General features: G+C 44.0%; 1 protein-coding gene across 2 annotated transcripts; it reads left to right on the top strand.

The window, feature by feature from the left end:
• The first annotated feature begins 71 nt into the window (after positions 1–71).
• Positions 72–21320, top strand: lrrc75a (leucine rich repeat containing 75A). 2 transcript variants are annotated; one of them, XM_048265106.1, is made up of 5 exons: positions 72–123; positions 1832–1967; positions 4944–5072; positions 8428–8540; positions 18003–21320. In XM_048265106.1, the coding sequence occupies exons 2-5, from the start codon at positions 1890–1892 to the stop codon at positions 18853–18855; spliced, it is 1173 nt and encodes a 390-aa protein (XP_048121063.1). In that variant the 5' UTR covers positions 72–123; positions 1832–1889; the 3' UTR covers positions 18856–21320. The 2 variants fall into 2 exon arrangements, with proteins under 2 accessions (XP_048121063.1, XP_048121062.1); XM_048265105.1 differs by lacking the exon at positions 72–123 and adding an exon at positions 160–1295 and having other exon boundaries at positions 1509–1967.
• Positions 21321–22048: the final 728 nt, after the last annotated feature.

Below are 22048 nucleotides of genomic sequence, written 5' to 3'. Positions count from 1 at the left end.
TCATGTCATAAAGAGAATATCTACAGTAGCGTTTTCACACATTGAATCAGTGGAGCTGTGGAATAGATTTCCTCATTTCAAGCGCTAGATGTCAGTGTGATGCCGAGGCGGCAAACAAGACAGGCAAGTGATTCAATACAAAATCATTACAAATAGCGAACTGATGACTGATCTCTGGCAGGTTTATTGATGTTGCCGTTATGACTTTTGTACGAAGTATGTTCTTTGAGAAGTTGTGTTAATCTAATTGAACATGTAGCTTTAAAGTGCTCGATTGGTCTGTGTATTTTCTCTTAATTTTTGCCAAATAATTACGCAAATATTTGCCTTTAGGCCCTCTCATTGATATTCGCCTTTCTAGCTTTATTTTATTCTATAATCAGAATGTCCACTTGTGTCAACAAACGGGACGACAGACAGAACAGTCTGTCCGGACATCTTAACTGAGGACCTAAAGATGTTGCGGTTGGTCCAACCCCTCCCATGGCTGTGCGCAGAAAAGCGCACACGCTCGTGCTCTTTACGCATCGTTTTGGTCCAGCGTTTCCTATAAAATTCACTTTCATCGAGGAACACCTACAGCACAGTCTCGAATCTTTTCCAGTCTTTCAAGTGGTGCACAAGGATACCCTAATGAGATCATTACCCTGGGTACAGAAGCCTAGCATGGGTGACTGCGGATTCGCTGCTTGAAGGAGAGACGAAACGCCAAGGATTACATCCATTAATGTTGGAGTGAGCCGTAGGACTGATAAACAATCGAAGTCTGTGCGGATGATTGGATAAAGCCTGAGTACAGAATGGCAAGTGTAAACCGATAGGGACGGTGTAAACATTGGCAGACCTCATTTCCCTGTTACCTCCATTTCCTCTAGCCTATCTGCCGCAGAGACAAAACGTGCGGTTTTGGTTTCACAAGGAACACCTCATAAAAGAAATAACAGGCTCAGAACGGGGAGTTCAGTTTTTGTTGTTGTTGCAATTAATTTCATCACAAGGAGACCCGCGCTTTTTTAGAATGTGGGACTCCGTGTCATGCAGGGAAGTTGGTATTTTAATTGCGCAGCCAGAGTTTCCACATATCTGCTGAAGTGATGTGATTGTTTTGTTTCCCCTTTCGTCTGCGGCCAGGCTGCAGGCATCTTCGTCAGAGGTGTTCCCTCGTTGCCTGTGCAACTGAAATTAAATCGCATCTTCGACAACGTGACGTAGCCTACAACATTAGTTGATCTTCTTTTAAAGATATACCTGTATGGTATATTGGTTTTATTGTCGGTATGAGCTGTCTCTTCAAGGTATGTAGTCAATGACGTTATTAATTTGATTCGAAAAAAGAATAACTTACCAAAACTTCCAGCTCACAAAGATTCGGGGTGGGTATGGGCGTATGCCCAATTTTCCCCCGTCTATTGACGCACGACCTTTTTGCGATGTGAACGCCTGTAGGTGTATAGGCTACTCAGGTTTGGAAAAAATGTCCTAGAGGTTTGTGTTTATCTTCTTTACAGACATCGCTACATGTAGCAGTCAGGAGTGATGCCTCATTCATCAAGTTCAACTCTGGAGTTTCTTTCCTGACTCTAACCCTTTCTGGCTGTCGGCAAATGTAAATTACTTTCAGACTAAATTATAATATGATAAATTCATAAATGGGCGTTACCGTTAGTAATGACAAGTTAGCATGAGTCTTGGAAGAGCTTGCAGTGTACACTAACACAAGTATGGGAGCAAAACAGACAAAGGGGGCTGAGGCTGGCCCAAGCCCTCATCACGGTTGGAAACGGACACCGACAAAGGAGCGAAACGATTTATTTGCCTCGTTCATGTTAAGGTCAGGGGACCGACTTAGCCGAAGCGGGACCCCTCCTCCTTACCAGCGACGTATCGGGATGATTCAGGAGATGATGATGATGGCAAAGCAAGGAAAACAAGACGAGGCAACAGAGATGCTGAAGACACTCCGACAGGTATGGTGGTGCAAACCAATCCATAGCCTTCTCTCCCTGTGTGTCTGTCTGAAACCCCTCCTGCTCAGCATCCGTCAACCTCTTGTCTCATTGTGATCCTTTTGGAGCTGTCACTTAGTCTTTTAGTCTTTCAGTGGAAATATTTGTGCTGCCTCGCGGGTTTCTAAAAGATTGCGTGCACACTTTCAAATGCATCAACAATGATTTATCATAAGAGTCTGGTGAGAAAAAAGAGCACATCTTTCTCACTTGCTCTCTTTTGTTTTGCACACTAGCTTTGTAAGTGACACCATATACGTACCATTTAAGAATTAAATCCCCAGACATGGCATGTTCAAAGCACAGTGATTGTTGCTAACTTGCTGATAAGATGCCTCACTGAACTCCACCTTGGCCGCTAAAAAATGCTGATACAGAGGTGCAATTCTCCCTCCCCAGAGGCTGGTCCGCTCTCTCCTGTAATGTGATCAGACCCTCACTGCCAGTGACATTGTGGGCCTCTGTTCCACAGGGACTAGAGGGTATGAGGAACACTGATGCAGAGGTCAAAGAATAGGAAGCCTCTCAGAGTGGGCCGCCCCACTGAATGGCCAGTCACGTTTAAAATGCCTCCTCGTTCTCATGGATTGGGGCTAAACGGTGAGGGATAAACTGCCATTAGGTCATCTCAGTGACTTAATAGACTGGCAGAGAGTTCCCATGTCTGATTGCTTCATCTTTAACCCAGAATGGTGTGTGTGTGTGTGTGTGTGTGTGTGTGTGTGTGTGTGTCTGTGTGTGTGTGCTCCATCCTCTGCTTCTCTGCACGGCTGGCACAGATGCCCAGAGGCCTGTGCTGTTGATGCAGTTAGAGGAGCTGTGCGATTTATTACTTGTCAGCAGTCCGTGATGCCATGAGTGAGTGATGGAGCAGGCAGAGACGGCCGGAGAGCAGAGAGACAGGGTGCCTGCAAACAGGTGGAGGGAGGCACCACTGAAAGAGAGAGACTGCTTCAATGGCGAGGCAAAGGAAGAGGTTCCAAGTTGCATTCACAGCGACATCTTCCAGGAATGCGCTCAGATTGTGGTGGAAGATGTGCATATTGTGTGGGAGCGTGTTTAAGTGGGTCAGTATTGTTGGCTAAGTCCCAGAGCAACGCTGAGCTATAAATGAGTATGGCTTTAGTCATTCAGACCAGGGATCTTGCAGGGTCGGTTGAGTTTAGGCTTCAGGCTGTCCTGGTGCTCGCATGACTTGATGTTTTTCAGTCCGCCACTGCTTGTTCCTGTGATCATTGCACTTCAGTATCATTTTCCGATACAAATGACTCTCCGGCAAAGATTTACTGGGTATTTGTAGGGATAGTCTCTCTTGTCCTCTAAGGGATTTTCATGGATGCCCATTAGGACCAGGGATCAGAGGTCCAGTCAAGAGAAGATAGCTGATGCAAATCTATAATCCCTTTGAGTGCTAAGAAACTGCTGCAGTGTATTAGGAGATACAGTATTATTGTGGCATCAGAACAGTTAGGAATGTTCCAAGATCAGGGTTGGATCCTTTCAGGAGTCAGCTGCCACTATTTGGAGAAAGAAGGACCGGCAGCTGGGCCTTCACTGCATATGAATGGTTTTAAAAGCAGATGGTATGATCATGCATATGGTGATTCCAATCAGACAGTCACTGGATTTTCTGAATGAAGGCAGTCAAGAGGAGAGAGAGAGAGAGAGTATGAGAGAGAGAGAGATTAACACATCCTTTGTCCACTGGTAGCCAGGTGCATGTTGTTGCCCAGAGACCACTGAAAAAAAGGATGGTCTTTGATTAAATGGGAATTGATTAATTAAGGTGCAGCTTCAGAGCACTGATGTGGCAGCAGGCTTTTCACTTCTCATCAGTATAAGCGTGGCCCTTATTCCACAGCTTTGATGTGGCACTGAGGCGGTCAGCGTGGTCAGTGCAGTCAGCATTGGGCACCCACTTTGTGTGTGTAACCCTCTTGTATCTCGCAACACAGCCCTCAGTTCATAGGGCCACCATTCAGAACCGTGGTGTGTTACACATCCATATTTGATATCAAGGCATATTAAAAATGCATGTATTTTCTTTTATCTGAGAAGTTCTCGAATCAATTTCTCCCATATATCTTGGTCCCACCCCCTCACCTCTCAGCTCCTTCTTCTTTAGAGTCGGAGCCTCTAGCTCACCTGGCAACCTACTGATAACTAGCAGCAGCTTTAGCACACCTGTTGCTTTGCAGATGTCAGACTGTGGGAGACTGCAAAATAATTATTCGTGGAGGGTTATTGTATGACGCTGTAGGATTTGCTGTTGTGATGCACCCCCACAGATATAAACCCAGCTGTTAAGCATGTATCAAATCTTCTGTTAACATGCTGTGGAGAAGTCATCTTTTGCATAGGCTACAGAATGTGCAAAGAACAATGCAGTTGAATATTTAACTGTTTTGTATGGTTGTGGAATCATATTGGGAAGTACACTGAAGCATTACATTCAATTCTATTTTTTATTGTTAGCTTTGTAAGAACCTATCAAACCTATTTATAAATGCTATCATGAGCTCCCTGGTCATTTCCAACTTTATTACTAAATCTTAAGTAGCCTTCAGTATTTGCAAAACATTTTGATAATTTTTTTGGCTGTCGAACATCATTAAGGCTTTATGAATTCCAACATGCCTTCTTAGATCTCCTTAAGGGATATGTGTAAAATCATGGCCAATGTAATTAATGAAGCTCGAAGGAATCTTTTAGTATTATTTGTTAACATACTGTCTGGGGCCACCCCCTCTTGTTGTTATGCGGTGCTAGATGCTCTGTAGGGAAGCATGCATGTGCTGCATTCAGTGTCTGTATGTATGGGATTTGAGGCTGTTGGCAGAGTCATCAGCTACAGCCCACACCATGAAATCTTTTCCACTGTGAAAATGAACTCAGAGCACTATGTTACAGCCTGTCTCCTCTGCTCTCCCTGTGAAGGATTTAGGAATGGAGTCCACGTCTCTGGATGATGTCCTGTACCGATACGCCAGCTTCCGCAACCTGGTGGACCCCATCACCCATGACTTGATCATCAGCCTGGCCAAATACGTCCACTGCCCCAAAACGGTAATGTGCCCATGAGGACACACACACACACACACACACACACACACACACACACACACACACACAGAAAAAACATTTTCTTTATGTGAATTCCATTATTCATTAATTGTGAAAGCAGATATGACCATTCACATTTAAATATGCAGTTGTGACTTGCAGAGTTTCATATTATTGCCCCTTAAGGGTTCAGCAGGGTGGTGTGGTGACTAGAATATAATTGAGTTGTATTCCTGTGCAGTTGCTGAGTGAAATAAGGGGATTTTGCCCTTAGTAGCACTGATGGAGAAAGCCCGAATTTGTGACATTTTTGACAGGAAATGACTAACAAAAAATACCTCTTTATATTAAATGGCAACAATGTGGAAGTGTACGCAAATGTCATGGGGTGTGTGTGGTTTTTCATTGTCTCCCTTTCAGGCCCATTGTTTGAAAATCCTGCACATTACGTTTTCAGCTTTAGTGAATGCAGTGTTTTCTATGGTACCTTTAAACATTACCATAAATAAACTATGCAAGCATGCTGTATATATCTCTTTGTCTGTGACCTTATGTGGCTTCAATACAAAAAAAACATTTATAAAGATAAAGAATAAGATCTATAAATGCTACAAGGAGCCTTCGAAATCACCCAACATTAGACAAATATGATTTATCATTCAGTTTATTATATGTACTGATTTGTGAAATGAAGGAAGAGACAGATTGATCATGCACAGAAATAAATACAGTCGTTAAAAGGAGAGAAGAGAGAGAGAGGGATGAGAGAGAGAGCGAGGAAGAGAAGGGTTAGAGAGAGGCAAAGCAGGGAGTGGGAAAGAGAGAAAAGAGAGAGAGAGTGGGAGAGAGAGAAGAGGGCAGACAGAGCTCACAGCCATGCTGTGCTAACAGATGAGTCACTCAAAGCCCTGGCAGCTCTCTCAGAGGAGGTTGCTGCTGCTGTTTAGTGGAGCAGGACTGGTATTCACACACACACACACACACACACACACACACACACACACACACAAACACAAGACACACAGAAAGACATGAAAACCCGAATGGAAACACAAACACACACACATACCTAAACTCACAGAATATCAAACACATGCGCAGACAGGCACACAAATACACACATACACACACAATTTCAGGTACAAACACACACATCATGTCACTGATTTCCCCTGAAATCTCTGCCACACAAATTCTGCCGTTTATGTGTGTGTGTGTGTGTGTGTGTGTGTGTGTCTGTCTGTCACTGGGCTCTGTCCTGTCGCACAGTGCTGAGTGTGTGATTACTCTGCCAGGGGAGTGTGTGTCTGACTGCAGGGGGATTCTCAGCGCGAGTTGACCAGCCATGTGTCACACACACACACACACACACACACACACACACACAGAGTCAGCAGGACAGTCCTGGATCCCGCATGCTGCTTCCTTCCAGGGCTCTTGCTGCTGGAGGCCTTGAGTTAATTATATTTATCCTGGTGTTTTCGCGTTTGTGTCCTGGAATAGCTTCAGAAATTATATTTTGTAGGCTTGATCGCTTTGACACAATTTTATTGCATTACATCTCCTGTGTGAAGGTACAGACATGATATGGTATAGTGTCTCATTTTTCATAAATTGAATGTGTATGTTGTGCATGTTGGGGAGTAATAGTCACGGCTTTCTCTGATGATTTGCCTGCATGTCTTATTTTGCATTATTTTGTAAATTACCCATGCTTAGAACAAAGTCTGTCTTTGACTGTGAGTGTAATGAAAGGAGTATTCAGTTTGAGCAGTGTAGTGTCGTGCGTGCGTGCGTGCGTGCGTGCGTGCGTGCGTGCGTCCGTGTGTGTGTGAGGGAGGGAGGGAGGGATAGAGCAAGAGAGAGCTGAGGAAAGAAGAGATATGGCAGAAGGATATTTATAAAATTGCACGGTAGCATGAAATTGAATTATGCTCATATTCAATACGGTGAATGCAAACATTTGACAGCAGAAATCATATTATTCAACAATTTTTAAATCACCATGTCTTATTCACTCGTCATACCAACATCAAATTCTCTCACTCTCACACACTCACAAACACAATAAAAGAAATGTTTGTTTGGTTCTCATCCAGTCTCCTCGACTGCATAATAAATACTGTTTATGGTTTACTGTGGATGAGCTGACATGCGAACAGAGGGTTGATTTCTGTGCTCGTGTCAGCGTGCCATCACTGCCGTCCTCCGAGTGCTTTACACAAGCCAACAGCCCCAGCCCCAACCACTCCCTCATCCCTCTCCAGTCAAAGTATTGTGTGTGTGTGTGTGTGTGTGTGTGTGTGTGTGTGTGTGTGTGTGTGTGTGTGTGTGTGTGTGTGTGTGTGTGTGTGTGTGTGTGTGTGTGCTGTGCACCCATGAGCCTTCCTGTTAAGCATGCAGGATTGATTTGTTGTTTGGCCAGCGATGAATGGGGAGTGGGAATTAATGGAGATCTCAGTGCAGGGACTGGCAGCACAGCTCACAGCTGCCCCCATGCATTCTAATATGGGTGTGTGGAGCGGGTGAGTGGGGTGGATTGGAGGGCACATTCAGATGTCTTGGCCAGGGCCAGCATGTCTTATGTGGAGAAGTAGAGGGGGGGCAGGAACAGAGACTTAGATGTTGTTAGGCATAACACCTCCCACAGATCATTGTGTGGCTGTCATGTTGCTTGCGGGGGGAATGAAGTGTTTGTGCTGCCGGACTCGTCCTGTCACTTGATCTCTTGTCAGTGCTCATTAACCTGCAGTGTGATGGACACACTCTCCCCCCACACACACTGCTGCCTCTGTTTCTGGCCTTTGCCTTTCGCTTTCTCCTCCTCTCCACCCTCCCTCTCTCTCTCTCTCGCTCTCTCTATCTTTCTGTTAGTGTTTTTGTTATGTGGTCTCTCTGCATCTGTTTGGGTCTCTCAACTGTTTGATTTGCTGTTTGTCTGTCTCCCACGCTCCCTCTTTTTCTCTTGTGTGTGAGTGTGTGTTCCATTTGTACATCATGCTTGCAGCTTGTAACAACTCTTTTAACTTGTGAAATGACGTAACTTCCTTGTCGTAACAACTCCCGTGAACTGGGGGTCCTTTGACTTGTACAAGATTGCTTCTCGTCAGACGAGTTTGTGGGGGGGGGGCGTGCCGTCGCATCATTTTGCGAACTTCTGTTCGGGCAATTTACTACTCGTAAGGCGAGCACATTGGACAAATGGATCGCACCATGTGTGTGTGTGTGTTTGTGTGCGATTGTGTGTCTGTAGGGGGTGGGGGTTGCTGGAGAAGTCCCACAGTCACAGTGTTTGTGTTAAAGTCTCATCGCCTCTATTTCTCTCTCTCTCTCTCTCTCTGTTTCTCTTAACCTGTAGGAGGGTGACTCGCTGGGTGCCATGGAGAAGGTTTGCCGGCAGCTGACGTACCACCTGAGCCCGCACTCTCACTGGAGGCGGCAGGGTCTGCTGAAGAGGAAGCCTCAGGCCTGGTGAGGATTGTAAGCAGGCTGATGGGTTTAAGGGGTGGTGTTGGGGGTGGTGGTGGTGTTGGTGGTGGAAAGGGGGGACACCTGCGTGTCACGTGGCCAGGGCACAGCACTACAGTGTGGGCATCTGCTGCCTCCTAGGAGTCCCTGGAGCCAGGCAGGAGCGCCATCCGTGTCCTTCACATGCCAGTAGAGCACTAGCGAGTGCCAGCCATAGCCCCAGTCACCTGCTGCCAGGGTCACCGTCCAATCAAACTGGGCAAAAAAAAAAAAAAAAAGAAATCCAAGCCACTGCTCTTGTAGCGCGTGAGCACTCACTTCTCTTTCACCATCAAAATCCCTTTAATGGACATGACTTCGTAGGGGAAAAAATATCACTAATCCCACATAATTGAATTGACGTAAGCTTTTTGCACACACAGGGATTGGGGTCCTTCTTTCATTAATTAAAGTGATTAGTTCCTCTGAAATAAAAGAGTTTTTTTTCTTCTCCGGGGGAGCAGTCGGACTGAATCATCAGTCTCCCAGCTGTCCCTCCCTCCCTTCTCTCCTAGGACTGTCAGTGGAGTCAGCACTGGGAAACTAATGAAGTAAAAAGCCACGGCATCATTACTGATTCAGGCTCGCGAGACTCCCAAATGGTGGTGATGGTGGTTGGTGTTTTTATGAGTCAGGCTTAGTCGGCTGTGTCAGTGCCACTTCCGTATCCAGAGCCGTCTTATTTCATTTTTTCTAAACGCCTGCCATCTCACTCCTATTGATGAATAAGAGCTGTGTTTACTCAACTAAATGAATCAGGCCGCACTGGTGGCTTCCCAAGGCCTGGGTTCTGCATGATGGCGACTGCTGGTTGTGTGGTATTTCAGTGATTACTATGCACTCCTGCCTGACTTTTGTGGCTTTTTTTCTGTGGCCTTTGTTAATAATTGTCTGTGTGTGTGTGTGTCAGTGAGGGAATGAAAGTGTGTGTATTGTGTGTGTTTGTGTGTGTGTGTGTGTCAGTGAGGGAATGAAAGTGTGTGTGTGTGCGTGTGTGTGTCAGTGAGGGAATGAAAGTGTGTGTATTGTGTGTGTTTGTGTGTGTGTGTGTGTGTGTGTGTTTATTGATGCATATGATGGCAATGTGCAGCATGCAAAGCCTATTTATAGACAGCTGTGGTAGTCTGACAGTCTGGAGTGGGAGCGAAGTGCTTTGAGCTGGTTTCCGTGGTGCTGAAGCCCCGTTGCTGCCGCTGAAGCCCCCATGGCCGTGTTGGGGAATGTAGGGATCAGAACCCCCGAATGTTCCAGAATGTTCCTCTCTCATCCCCCCTGCATTCCTCCCGTAGCCAGAGATTGTTTCCACCATGTAATCAAGCTGGAATGTCAGGACATCATCGTTCCTATTGTAATGCTGCACGAACCTGGTTTATTGTTGTTTTTTTTTCAGGGGGGTTGCATTGTTTTCCATATGTGGTGTGTGTTCTTTTTTGCCTAGTCAGATGTGGTACTCGGTAGTGGGTTTAATAATGTGAATTTGTGTTTTTGCTCTGGCCTGATTTTACTCACTCATCAAGAACAGTGTTCTGGTAAGGAAAGCAGCACTGTTACGGTGCCTTGCTGTGAGAACCTCTTGCTCTGTTCTTTATTGCCACCCTTATCTGGCAACCCCTTGTTGCTTTTGATTGGCTGTAATCCCCAGTCCCCAAGCAACCAAGGATCTAATAATGAATTAAGATGTTATGCTGAATGTTGGGCTAACAGCAGTAACTCATTTTAATGCACAACACAGCAAGGCTCTGTAATGAAACAGTGTGTGGGGATTACTGCTAATAAGTGTTTGTTTAGAGGATAGGAAGGGGTATCATGGTCATCTTGGGCAGACATTTTTTTGATTTACACTAAGGCCAGAGACATTTGTGTTACAAGATGCATTTCAAGATAAAGCTTGTAAGCACATCATATTAGAGGACAGCGAGGCGCCATTGTTTTACATTTGCTAGTTGCATGTGCTCACATTCCAGAGTCTCTGTGTAACAGATAGGGAGTGGCCCATCCCGACATCAGGGCTGAAGCCACACACGCTCACTCGTGTCCTCATCCTCTTCCACTCGCAGCCTCTTCACTGACAATGACTCACTTTCATTAATCTGTTGTGGCCCTGTTTCAGCAGAGGAGCTAATTAGCGAGGGGACAGATCCACTAGAGAGGAGGGCTCTCCTGGCCGTCGTCTGCGCCGCGTCAAGCGTTTGCTTCTCGGTGACCTTTGTGCACTCAGTGCTGTGCTGGTACTCATGGGACGGTCGCACGTCAGACAGAGGTGCCCCATTTTCCTCTCAGGCGAGCCCGTGATTGAAATGAACGTGCTGTTGCTGCTTTAGGAGGCGGAAACTCTTCCAAATCCACTGGATGAGTATGTCAAACCAAAATAAAAAACAAAGTGACCCAGTTTCATATTTGTTTATGAAACGGGTGAATTCTCTCTTTGAGATTCTTTGATTTCAAATTGAAAGGCTGTTTTTTTCTGGCTGTTTTTCTGGGTAATGTCTGTGGATTGGGGTTGGTGTGGATTTGTCATTTTTATGTGCATATTTCAGCTGCCATTAGAGCTGAGGCGGTCCAAGAGGGAAATGTCTCAAAGTCAGTATTTCCTGAGAGTATTGCAAGCCTAGGGTGAATTTCATTTCCACTAAGAGAGGAGAAAGTGAACCTTTTGCAGTTAAGAGGCTTAAGCCATGCCTTCTCCCATGCATTTACATTAGGAAATTGTGTAACTTTTAAAGGTAATAAAAGCTCTGTAGGGTTTAAATGAATTTAACCAGATCAATTTATAAAAATATTTTACAGAACTCCAGAGCCTCAATCCTTTTTGATATTCATTAATATTTGTCAACAACACTTGCTAGTTTGCTAAATCAGTAAATTAATTATATTATTTACTGTGATAGTGAACATAATTAATTCATACCATTTAGCAATGGACATTGTGTGAAGGGGCTTCATGACCTAAACCTTTTAGAGTAGTCACACAGTGGATTATGGTAGCCCATGAAAATAACTGTCTGAAGAAACCTTGAGCAGAACCCAGATGAAGGGGGGGCAGCCAAGTATAGAAGAAATAGAGAGATGATGAACTATACAGTCTAGCTTCCTTGTACACTAGCAGATGTTACATAGATAAGATGTACAGTATCTCCAGATAAAGGTACAGTAACTTGGCACGCACTTTAGTTACAGTATGCAGCATGGCAATTATAGAGGTGTGAACTTACGTTTGTTTACACATGGGTAAATGGTTTGCCCATGTTAACAACTGTAGCGTCGTACATATTGTTCATGGGTATTTGACGTAAAATGACACTAAGTGCCTAATGTGAAACACAGCGTTGTGCGTCCAGACTGTGGTGGTGTGAGAGCTGGTGAGTGTGGGAGGGAGCAGGTGAGTGGTGTGCTGTTTTGGAGGACATGGCCTTTGGTTCCTGTGTGTCTGCACTGGGATTTGGTTTCCCGTCTCAGCAGCTGCCTGCTCAGCCCCATCTGCTGTCAGCCCGGCTCAGGCAGGAGACAAGCGGGACCGGAGATCTGCTGCTGTCAGTAACGGCCCAGGAGGGCCCGGCAGCTCCAGCTCAGGTCTCCCTCAGTGCCAGATGACTCGCCGGTGGCAAGAGCACCCCCCCGCCCCCCGTGCTTTGATCGAATGTCTTGTCCTTCAGTGCACTTTCAATGTTTTCCCCTTTAATTGTCTGCATTCAGATGTAACTGGTTTGAGAGACATTCAGAAAGCGCACACATTTCTGTGTGTGTGTGTGTGTGTGTGTATGTGAATGACTTAATGTGAAAAATATTTTATAACTGTGGGTGGAGAACAGACCATGCACACTGGAGGATGACATAAGGCGTAACATATACATCTAACGTCTTATTGTCCTGAGCCCATTAAGGGTAACCTAATGTGTGTGTGTGTGTGTGTGAGAGAGAGAGAGAGAGAGAGATGAAGTAGGATAAATCAGGGGGAGGGTGTGTATGTGTTTGTGTGTGTGTCTGTAACTGTGTGTGTGTGTGTGAAGATGAAGTAGTAGGAATCAGAATGAGGGTGTGTGTAGGTTGTGCATTATGTGGCTGTGATGCCGTCATCTCTGAGGCATGTCTCAGGATTCTCTCACGTGCGCTCCCTCTCCCTACACTCTTCCTATGTCCAAACCGTCCACTCTGCTCCCACGTCTTTCACTGGCAGAGCTTCCCACATGGACCCCGTTCTTTGTGTCTTTATTTGCTCTGAGACAGAACCCCTGTGTCTCTCTATCCATTTTCTGCTGTTTCTCTCTGTTCTCTGTCTGAACTCTGATGTCTGATGGATCAAACTGTGAGCTTGATACTGCAAGTCTGAATCAATAGTTTTCCTCTCACCTGCTCTTGTGTTCTCCAGCTGCTGCACAGACGTGCTCAGTATGCACAGGCTCTTCTTCCATCTGAACTCTATCACACTCAATCCAAAACCAAGGACTGGTTAGTGTGTGTGTGTGTGTGTGTGTGTGTGAGATGTGTGATTCTTATCTGTTATCATCAGACACCAGTTATAGCGCCCGCAGCACTTTGCACCTCTGTGTGACTGAAGTAATATTTCATGGAATGGAGATTCTGAGTTGAATTTCAAATCAACTTGCATGTGGACTGAATACAGCTGTAAGGCCAGCCTTGGCCTAGCATTTGACATTTGCTACTTGTTTGTTTTTGACCCCTTGCATACAATATTTATAAAAACAATTTGGGCTGTGCTCACATCAGAGCTATACACTCGTGTGTATTCTGTCAAATCATTCACTCTAAACAAATGCATACTTATTACTTATCTGAATGCCTAACCAACCAATTAAATCAAATACTGACATGTCCTTCAGAAAGAAACTGGCTGATTATCTCTATCATTGGTATAGTGGTCAATTTTCTTGTTGTGTATGTGCAGAGGACAAGTGTGACAGCGATTGGAATGCAGCAGTTATTAATACCCAAACCTGACTCTTTTTCACCCATCCCCCTCTGAAAAGAGGGAACACAAAATTGGTGGAAGATGGCAAGAAAGAGGGAAAGTGAGAAAAGGCTTTTGCCATCTAGTGTGCGCTCTCCTGCTGCCTGGTGATAAGTGATCTCAAGAGGAGAAGAGAGAGAGAGAGAGAGAGAGAGAGAGAGAGAGAGAGAGATTAGAGCACACAAAGGAGGTGCCGAACAGAAAAGTGTAGCAGTAGAGAGCATAACTGTAGAAATTGTGGCACAAGAAGGATGAGACAAGAGAGTGAAAAGAATGTGTCATGGCCAAAGCCCAGTATTATGCTGAGTTTAAAAATGACGGGGGGAGCCTTGAAAGCATGTTTGCTGTAAGTAACAGACACGGAGGTCAAGAGCGCCTTTCTGCCGATGAGGCTTCCACGACCTTGTCTCATTACTCCATGTAAAGCTGCTTCCCTGAAGAATGGCCTGATCACTCTGGAATTTGATAACAAGCTCAGAAGTGGCCTGTCCCTCATGGACACTGGTCTATGTCAGTTCACTTGCAGACTTATATAGTCAGTCAATTACACACTTAGTTAGCTAAGCCGAAAGCAGAAGAAAGATGCATGCAGAGTATTTTGTCATCACTATCGGATGATGAACAGATCTGAAATAAAAAAAGAGACTGTCTTTCAGTGCAGACTCCAGAGCTCTCAAGCCCTGCAGAGTGCCATTAGCTACCAGACAGACACTGATGGCTGATCTGATATCACCAACGAGCTTTTTAGAGAAACACTCTCCTGTTGGCCAACACAGTGGAGGGGGCTGAAACTTGAGCCCAAACAACAGGAGATGATTCACAAGGCAGACAATGGGCCAGCTTTCAGAGGTCGCTCATCAGTAACATATACAATCACATTATCACCAAGAGCCCACAGATGCAATGTAAGCAGTTTTTTTCATATTGTAGATTAACGTCTAATTGGAGAGTCCTGTATCACATTTTATACAGGATGCTTGCTTGTTTGATTAAATCACTTGATTTGAAATACTGCCTGTGCTCTAAATAGCTTGCTTTGTATCACATATTTACTGTCATTTGTTTGGGAAATAATATTTTTGGAAGTTTCCACTTTCTCATACCGTTTCATGTTTACACTTACAACATTTTTGAAACTAGTATGGCAGAGAAGTAATGGTCATGTATCCAGTCCATTAACAAGTATGGGTGACTGAGGTGGTCTCATGTTTTAAAGGAAGTGGCTTGTGAGGCCTTAGTACACTGAGGCCCCCAGAGAGGCCGAGGAACGTGGGATTTTGAGTGCAAGCCAATGGGAGAGTGCAGAATCGATATCCTGTGCTCTGTTTTATTCATTTCCACTTGCCTTCTGTGGCTGTTTATGTTTGATAGTTCACAAGGAAGGGGCGGAGGACGCGAGGGGTGAGTCCACCGAGGGAGAGGCGAGTGTGAGATCATACTCACATGACCACTGATTGTTTAAATATGGGCTCCAAATAAAACCCAACTGCTGCAACTCTCCCCAAGTGGAATATATTGCCACTTAAGCCCAGCTATTAACTGTTATGAACAGCCTGTACTGACAGAGTGCTGCTGGCTCACAAGTAGCATAGTCATGTCATTAGAGATGATCTTTCCTTTAGAGTTGATTTGCCATGTTTTTTTCACCGCTTTGCTTGAGGGTTCTCTCGGTGTTTTGTGCTAATATTGGCTATTTTGAGCTAATCCAGTGCCCGGGTTCTTTTCCTCCCACTTTTGAAAAGAAAGGAAAAGAAAAGCAGAGGAGAGTATTCAGTAAGATTAACAATTGTTTTTTTCTGCCCTGCATTGTTTTCTGTTTTCATTTGCACCTGGACGATTTTCAAGTCTGATCCAAGCTTTGCTTTTTATGGCATTAAATGCAGTGCAGCCTTTCTCTGCTCATTCACTGCCAATTCCATCTTCCTAGGTTTATTTTTAGCGTAGTATACCATGTGTAGGGACTGCTAGTTTCAACTCTTTTTTTGTGCTCCTTTCCCCCTCCCAGATATAGGTCTAGACTTGCATCTGCACTATTAGCCTTCAGCAATCTTTATTTGACTTGTTGATGAAGGGTTTCATTTGAGTCCAGCTATTCTATAGAAATGTTTTGGATTCGACCTCTCATAGTGGATAGAGCAAGGAAAGTATACAGCTTTTGTATCTGATGATGGCAGTATGAATCAAAATACAAGTTATCTCATTTGTGGTTAATATGAACTAGACCAGATGCCTCCTGTTGGACTCCTGTTGGGGTGAGCAGGGCATGTGAGGATTTCAGCAAAATCCTGGTTCAAAGCCATCAACACCCATTCAGATTAGAAAACTAAACAATGCTGGAGCATTTCGTGGCTGATGCCCCAACACACTTTGTTAATAGTGGGGAAGATAGGCAAAAGTGGGGTCATGGCCCAAACATCTTATAGTCTTCTCTGGAAGACAGTGGGATCAGGCATTTGCCCAAAAAGTTATTAAGCACCAGCGTTGTGGATAGTCCAAAGATTGTCTGCCTTTCATTTCTTGGTTCTTATGCAGTTTGCTGTTTAGAGAAGCTTTAGTTGAAATAATGCATGGTCTGCACAATACTCAATACACATACAATATACAATACACAATACTAATAGTACTATAATGTATTTAGGGCATAATTTACATACCATGAAAGCAGATAACTTGTAATGCTGTTCAGAATTATGGCTAATATAAGAACTGTGGCTGAAGGCTTCTTCCTTTTTACATCCAGACCTCAACACAATTAGTTAATCATATTTTCTTCTCTCTCTCTCTACAAATACTGCCTTGTGAGGAGAAGATCTTTTAATCTCAGAATGGTCTTATCATTATTCCCCATCCTTTCATTGGTGTTATCTCTGCAACGACTTAAAATACATTTAGGGCCCTACTTTTGTGACGCAAATCCTGGCAGAAAGCAGATTATTATCCCAGCACACAGCTTATTCTTATCTTACACGTCTCTTTCATTGAGCAACGTGCCAAGGGGTGTGGCAATTAACAACCTAAGGAGGGATCTGGCACATTATCTAAAAATCACTATTGTACACTACCTAAAACACATTACGCCACTGACCAAGAGAAACCTGCAGAAATCCATGGCGATTTTATATATAGTTATGGTTGTTTATGTTATTTTAAGAGCGCATTATCAACAGTGATATGGGCGGGTGCACAACACACCCTGCTTCTCTCATCCACAGGAATGTGCACCAGCGCACATCCATGCAAAACATTACAAATGACACGATTACAACGGGAAACATAATTAGAATAAAGATATTACGAAATACATCTCACAATGAATAGTTATTCACCATCATTTGCAAATTGGTAATGACTGATAATAAAAGTGATTCTTTGAGAAGTAGAGGCAAAAGTGAAGCATAGCTGAAGACGCACTGTCACAAGATGTAAGCAGCAACTCCTCTGCAGGATAAATGTTTTTTATTCAGTCATTCGAACATTATTGGGGTAAGTGTTGGTTTTTCCAGGCTAAGTTTTCAATGGTAAACTATTGTCGGTCAATAGTGAACGCAATTAACTGTGTATAACTGTTTTGTCGTTGACTGACACGATGGCGAAGTTAGTTTCATTTTGCCAATGAGTTCAAATAATGGACGAGTGCAAATGCGTGTAGGGCTATACTCTGCTAGGTTTTAGTAAAGCATGGTTTAGTCTTATCTAGTCTTATTGGGCAGCCGTGGCCCACTGGTTAGCACTCTGGACTTGTAACCGGAGGGTTGCCGGTTCGAACCCCGACCAGTAGGCACGGCTGAAGTGCCCTTGAGCAAGGCACCTAACTCCTCACTGCTCCCCGAGCGCCGCCGTTGAAGCAGGCAGCTCACTGCGCCGGGATTAGTGTGTGCTTCACCTCACTGTGTGCTGTTTGTGTTTCACTAATTCACGGATTGGGTTAAATGCAGAGACCAAATTTCCCTCACGGGATCAAAAAAGTATATATACTTATACTTATACTAGTCACTAAACTTTAGTGGAATAACTGTTCCATATGGTCTTACGTGCAAGTAGATTCCTTCAAATGCGCCGCTGACTATCAAAATACGGATGCGCTGTTTGAAGTTGCGCTACTTGTTAAAGAGAATGACAGATATCATTTTCATTGTTTAAATGATGTTACGCCCAAAACACACCCTTGACTGATTAAGAAACTTAAGAACGCATTGTTGCGCCATCCGTCTGACGTTTGATAATGAAAACACTCCCAATGTGGACTGGACATCCCGCTAAATTTAAATAAGCTTTTCGCCAGTGACCATGCGTTTTAGACTATGATAATAGGGCCCTTAAAATCATCTCTTCTAGACTCATATATCTGAAATAATCATCTCTTTTATACCACTGGCAGACTCATGGTCCTATTTATTGCCTTTTCTCTTCTTTTTGCATTTCCCTAACATGTCCACCTGTCCTTTTCTCTTATTTTCCAGCCTGAAGTCTGTTTTGTCCGTCCCTCCAGCCAGTGGGGCCTTAGACCTGTCGGGCATTCCTCTGGCCGTGCGGGACATGGAGCGCCTTTGCGCTCACCTCCAGCGCCACGCCTCGCGCATCTGCAGCCTGGAGCTGGGCTTCACCGAGCTTACGGACGAGGCCTTCCTGGTGCTGCTTCCCACGCTGGCCGTCCTGCCCCGCCTCGAGACGTTGGCCCTCAACGGCAACCGGCTGACACGTGCCGTCCTCAAGGAGCTCACAGACACCCTGAAGGACCCGGACAGCTTCCCCAGCGTCACATGGATCGACCTGGGCAACAACGTGGACATCTTCTCCCTGCCGCAGCCCTTCCTGGTGAGCCTGCGCAAGCGATGCCCCAAGCAGGGCAACCTGCCCACCATCTTGGAGTTCGGGGAGAGCCAGGCCAGTGAGCCCGAGTACAGGGTGGACGGTGAGGATGAGGGCGACGACACCAACCGGACCGAGAGCACAGGTGAGCTGCGGTCCGAAGTTGAGGGAGAGCTGGAAGGGGAGATGGACGGAGAGATGGAAATCGAGGAGATGATGGAAGAACTGCTGGACTTTGATCGAGAGGTGCAGGGCAAGGAGGACGAGGATGAGAGCATGTGGACCATGGAAGACCAACGAGTCGGGAAAAAAACGAGACAGGAGAAGCCGAGCAAAGTGAAGAAGGGAAAGGAGGCAGTGAAAGCGGAGGAGGAGGACGACACCCAGAGTCAGTCCTCACAGATGTCTTGCTCCAGTCCGTCCCACAATTCCTCTGGGGCCTTTGAACTGCACAAAGAGGACAGTGGGAATAGGGCAGCACCTCCCTCAGACAACTTGACCTGAGATCCACATGTCGATTATCTGTGCCATTCTTTGTAATTCTGTGTGTCGTTTAGAGAGAGAGTGACAAGGAGAGAGAACACGACAAACCCTGTCATCTCCAGTTGTGGGTAGCTTTGGTTGGGAGCTTGCCCAAACCAAAAAGATTGGGAGGGGTCATTGATGGTTCATTTTGAGGAGATGACAACCAACAAATGACAGCAACGTGTATGATTTCATTAGCCCTAATATATAACCTAACGTGTAATATAGTACTGCAGTCTGAACCACTCGTTAAATACAAAGATTATATTTTACTGTAAACTGGTATGTTTTTAATATATCATTCAGGTGTCTCTCCCCTTTATCCTGTCCAGTTGTGGACATATGCCTATGTGCCTGTGACATTGCTACCTTGCTGTAGAATGGATTGTGTATTTGCGGAGTTGGAAAGTGAGGATGAGACAGAGCAAGGCAGACATGTCTTCATCCCCCCCTAATTCTCTGCCTTCAAATCTATGCACCCAGCTCTTAGAAATAACCAGCACTCCCCAGGCCCTTTGTTCCTGCCCAGTATTTCCTAATCAATAAATACCGCCCAGAGCTTTGGTTTGACAGCAGGCGGATGTGCTGAGAGCAGCTTTAATGAAGTGTTACCTTTTGAAGAGGGGACAAACCAAAAAAGAAAAAAAAAACACACTGAAAAGGAACAGACTAGCGAGAGAGGATGTCCCTCTTTGACAGTATTTAGGATCTGTACAAAAGCAAGCTGTCACTGTGAGGGGAAACAGTGCCTGAGGAAGGGAAGGGAATGAACTAAAGAGATTCCTCTCCCTAGTTGTCTAAAGAGGCACATCTTTTGGACAACAGACTGAGGAGGGGAGTTTCAGCTTAAAGGTGCAGTACGTAGGATTTAGTGGCATCTAGTGGGGAGGCTGCAGATTGGCTTCTTTCTGAGCATGTAGCAGAGCCACCAGGTGTCATAAAGAAACGTGAAAGGGCCTCTTGAGTTTCAGTGCGGTTTATCCATTCTGTGCTACTTTAGAAACATGGCCGTGCAACATGGAGTCTATGTTGATACGGATCACTTATTGTAAGCTAACGAAAACACAACGATTCATAGTCATAGTTGATTATACACAAATGAAAACATAGTTATGATTATTATATTTGATTTCTACTAACCGCTCTCCCTACATCCTACTGCACTGTTGCAAATTAGGAAATTTTGATATGTAATTACCAGAGCCATCCTAGCCTCGCTCACCCCTTTATTCACACATACATAACTTCTCACAAATAGTGTTTCTTTTCATTTCTAGGAAATATTTACACCTACTTAAATGTACCTTATATAATTGAATATCTTTCATAATTGTACAGTTATGAAGGAAGCGTGTTGTTCAATTACTTTTAGAGTGGGATAAGAATCTGCTTTGAACACATGTAAATGTATTTTGCTAATTAGATGCTGCTATCTCTGTTTGCTTAGAGGTTGTACAACTACCCAAATCTTATTGTGAATAATTATATCCCATACAAGCTAAATTACAGTATTTGTGTCAATCTTTCCCCTTATATATTGGAGCCTCTTTTAAATGAATTGAACAGATACCCCGTGTGCACTTTAATGAAATATGTTTCTCATTCTCAGGTCCTCATACCATAAGGAGTGCTTTCATCTCAGAGAAAGACATTCTGTTAATGTCATTGTGGGTTTGTCAAAAAATCATAGTTAACCTCAATTCATCATTAGTTTAAATGTTCAGTGAATCTGTGATTCCGTATTTAGTGTAGCAGAGTGACCACTGACTGATAATAATGATCTACTCCAGACATGTTTGCACCATGCCTATAGTGAGTCTTTATGGACCTATCTGCATTTAAAATGAGTTGACACTAAGTAAAACTACAAATGTAATGTGAAGTAACATGAACCTGATGCAAACAATTTTCATTTAAATTGTTAATTAACATAATAAAAAGATGACATTTTTCTGATATTGACATTCATACTACTGTACTTTGTCCCTGGATCCTCATTAGTCTCTATTTCTTGGAACCCCATTTTAATGTTAAAACTTTTACATGCATTGAAATGTATTGCTCCAAACAATGGCTAAACAATGTTAGCCTCAAAGATGAGTCTAGTAATTAAAACAAGAGCTGGGTTTTTTTTACACATTATTGGGCATATCACCAATGTAGACTAGCCTATGTAGGCACCTGTCTGGGTGGATTTTCATTTTTAATATACTTCAGTACGCCTATGTCGTGATTGTTTGTATAAGCAACCAGATGCCATGCTTTCTTTCCTCTTAGTCCTTTGCACTGGTCAAATGAGCATGATTAGGGAGGCTGTTTAAGACACCTTTCATCCAAAAAGAACAACTCTATATCATTACCCTGTACAAATGTATAGCTTCTTGCCAAAAAAGAATGAATGTCATGTCTAATAATAATAATAAAATAAAATAAAACTGAATCCATATCTTCTTGGTGATGTGTGAAGTGGACAGATTCAGGGGGAAGTTCAAACAGGACTATGATGAAAACAGTGCATGGGACATAGCCTAAGCCATGTGCTTGTAGGCCTAATGCATTTGGCTGGGACAACCAATGAACAGGAAAATCATTTGCCGACCTAGGTTTAAATTCGAACAAGTGAATTGTATGCTCGATGGTATGGTGAGGTCTGTCTGTCAATGGTTCACAAATCATTTCAAATAGCCTACCGGCCTATCACCTGCAATAGATTGACAGCCCGTTAGAGGCATAGGCTAGGCTACTCCTTCAAGGTTAGGTGAATCATAGGCTAGTAGCCTAGGCCTGGGCCTATTGATCATTTCAAATTAGTCAGTAGAACGATTCAATTAAGTAAAAGCAATAGGTAGGACCATCTTAACTGTTTCTTTGAAGAAAAGACGTTTGTTTGTTTTGACTGACATATTTTATCTCATGGTAGTATATTGGCATCTAGTGGCAACAGATAGACCTTACCATAAATCCCGCGCCATTGAGGCGTTAGAACAGCCTAGGCTTACTTTTAAAAGAAATGAACAAAACAAGAACAAACAATTCACACTGACACATAAATATGTTGTGCTTAAAATATTTTCAGTAAGCCTAATGTGAAATAGAATGTAATTATACACTGATTTTAAATATGTAGCAAACTTAGCCTCTGACCGTCTCAACATGGATACCGCACTTGCTA

Source organism: Alosa alosa, chromosome 15 (genome assembly GCF_017589495.1).
Source record: "Alosa alosa isolate M-15738 ecotype Scorff River chromosome 15, AALO_Geno_1.1, whole genome shotgun sequence".
In the NCBI taxonomy this organism is placed as follows: Eukaryota; Metazoa; Chordata; class Actinopteri; order Clupeiformes; family Clupeidae; genus Alosa; species Alosa alosa.
The sequence above is the reverse complement of the archived record's forward strand: the minus strand, read 5'-3'. Positions and strand labels throughout refer to the sequence as shown.

Excerpts from the sequence above, each read along its gene's own strand:
- lrrc75a (XM_048265105.1), top strand. The coding sequence starts at position 1,722 with ATGGGAGCAAAACAGACAAAGGGGGCTGAGGCTGGCCCAAGCCCTCAT. Across the intron at positions 1,968-4,943 it reads TGCTGAAGACACTCCGACAG|GATTTAGGAATGGAGTCCAC; the intron begins GTATGGTGGTGC and ends CTCCCTGTGAAG. Across the intron at positions 5,073-8,427 it reads ACGTCCACTGCCCCAAAACG|GAGGGTGACTCGCTGGGTGC; the intron begins GTAATGTGCCCA and ends CTTAACCTGTAG.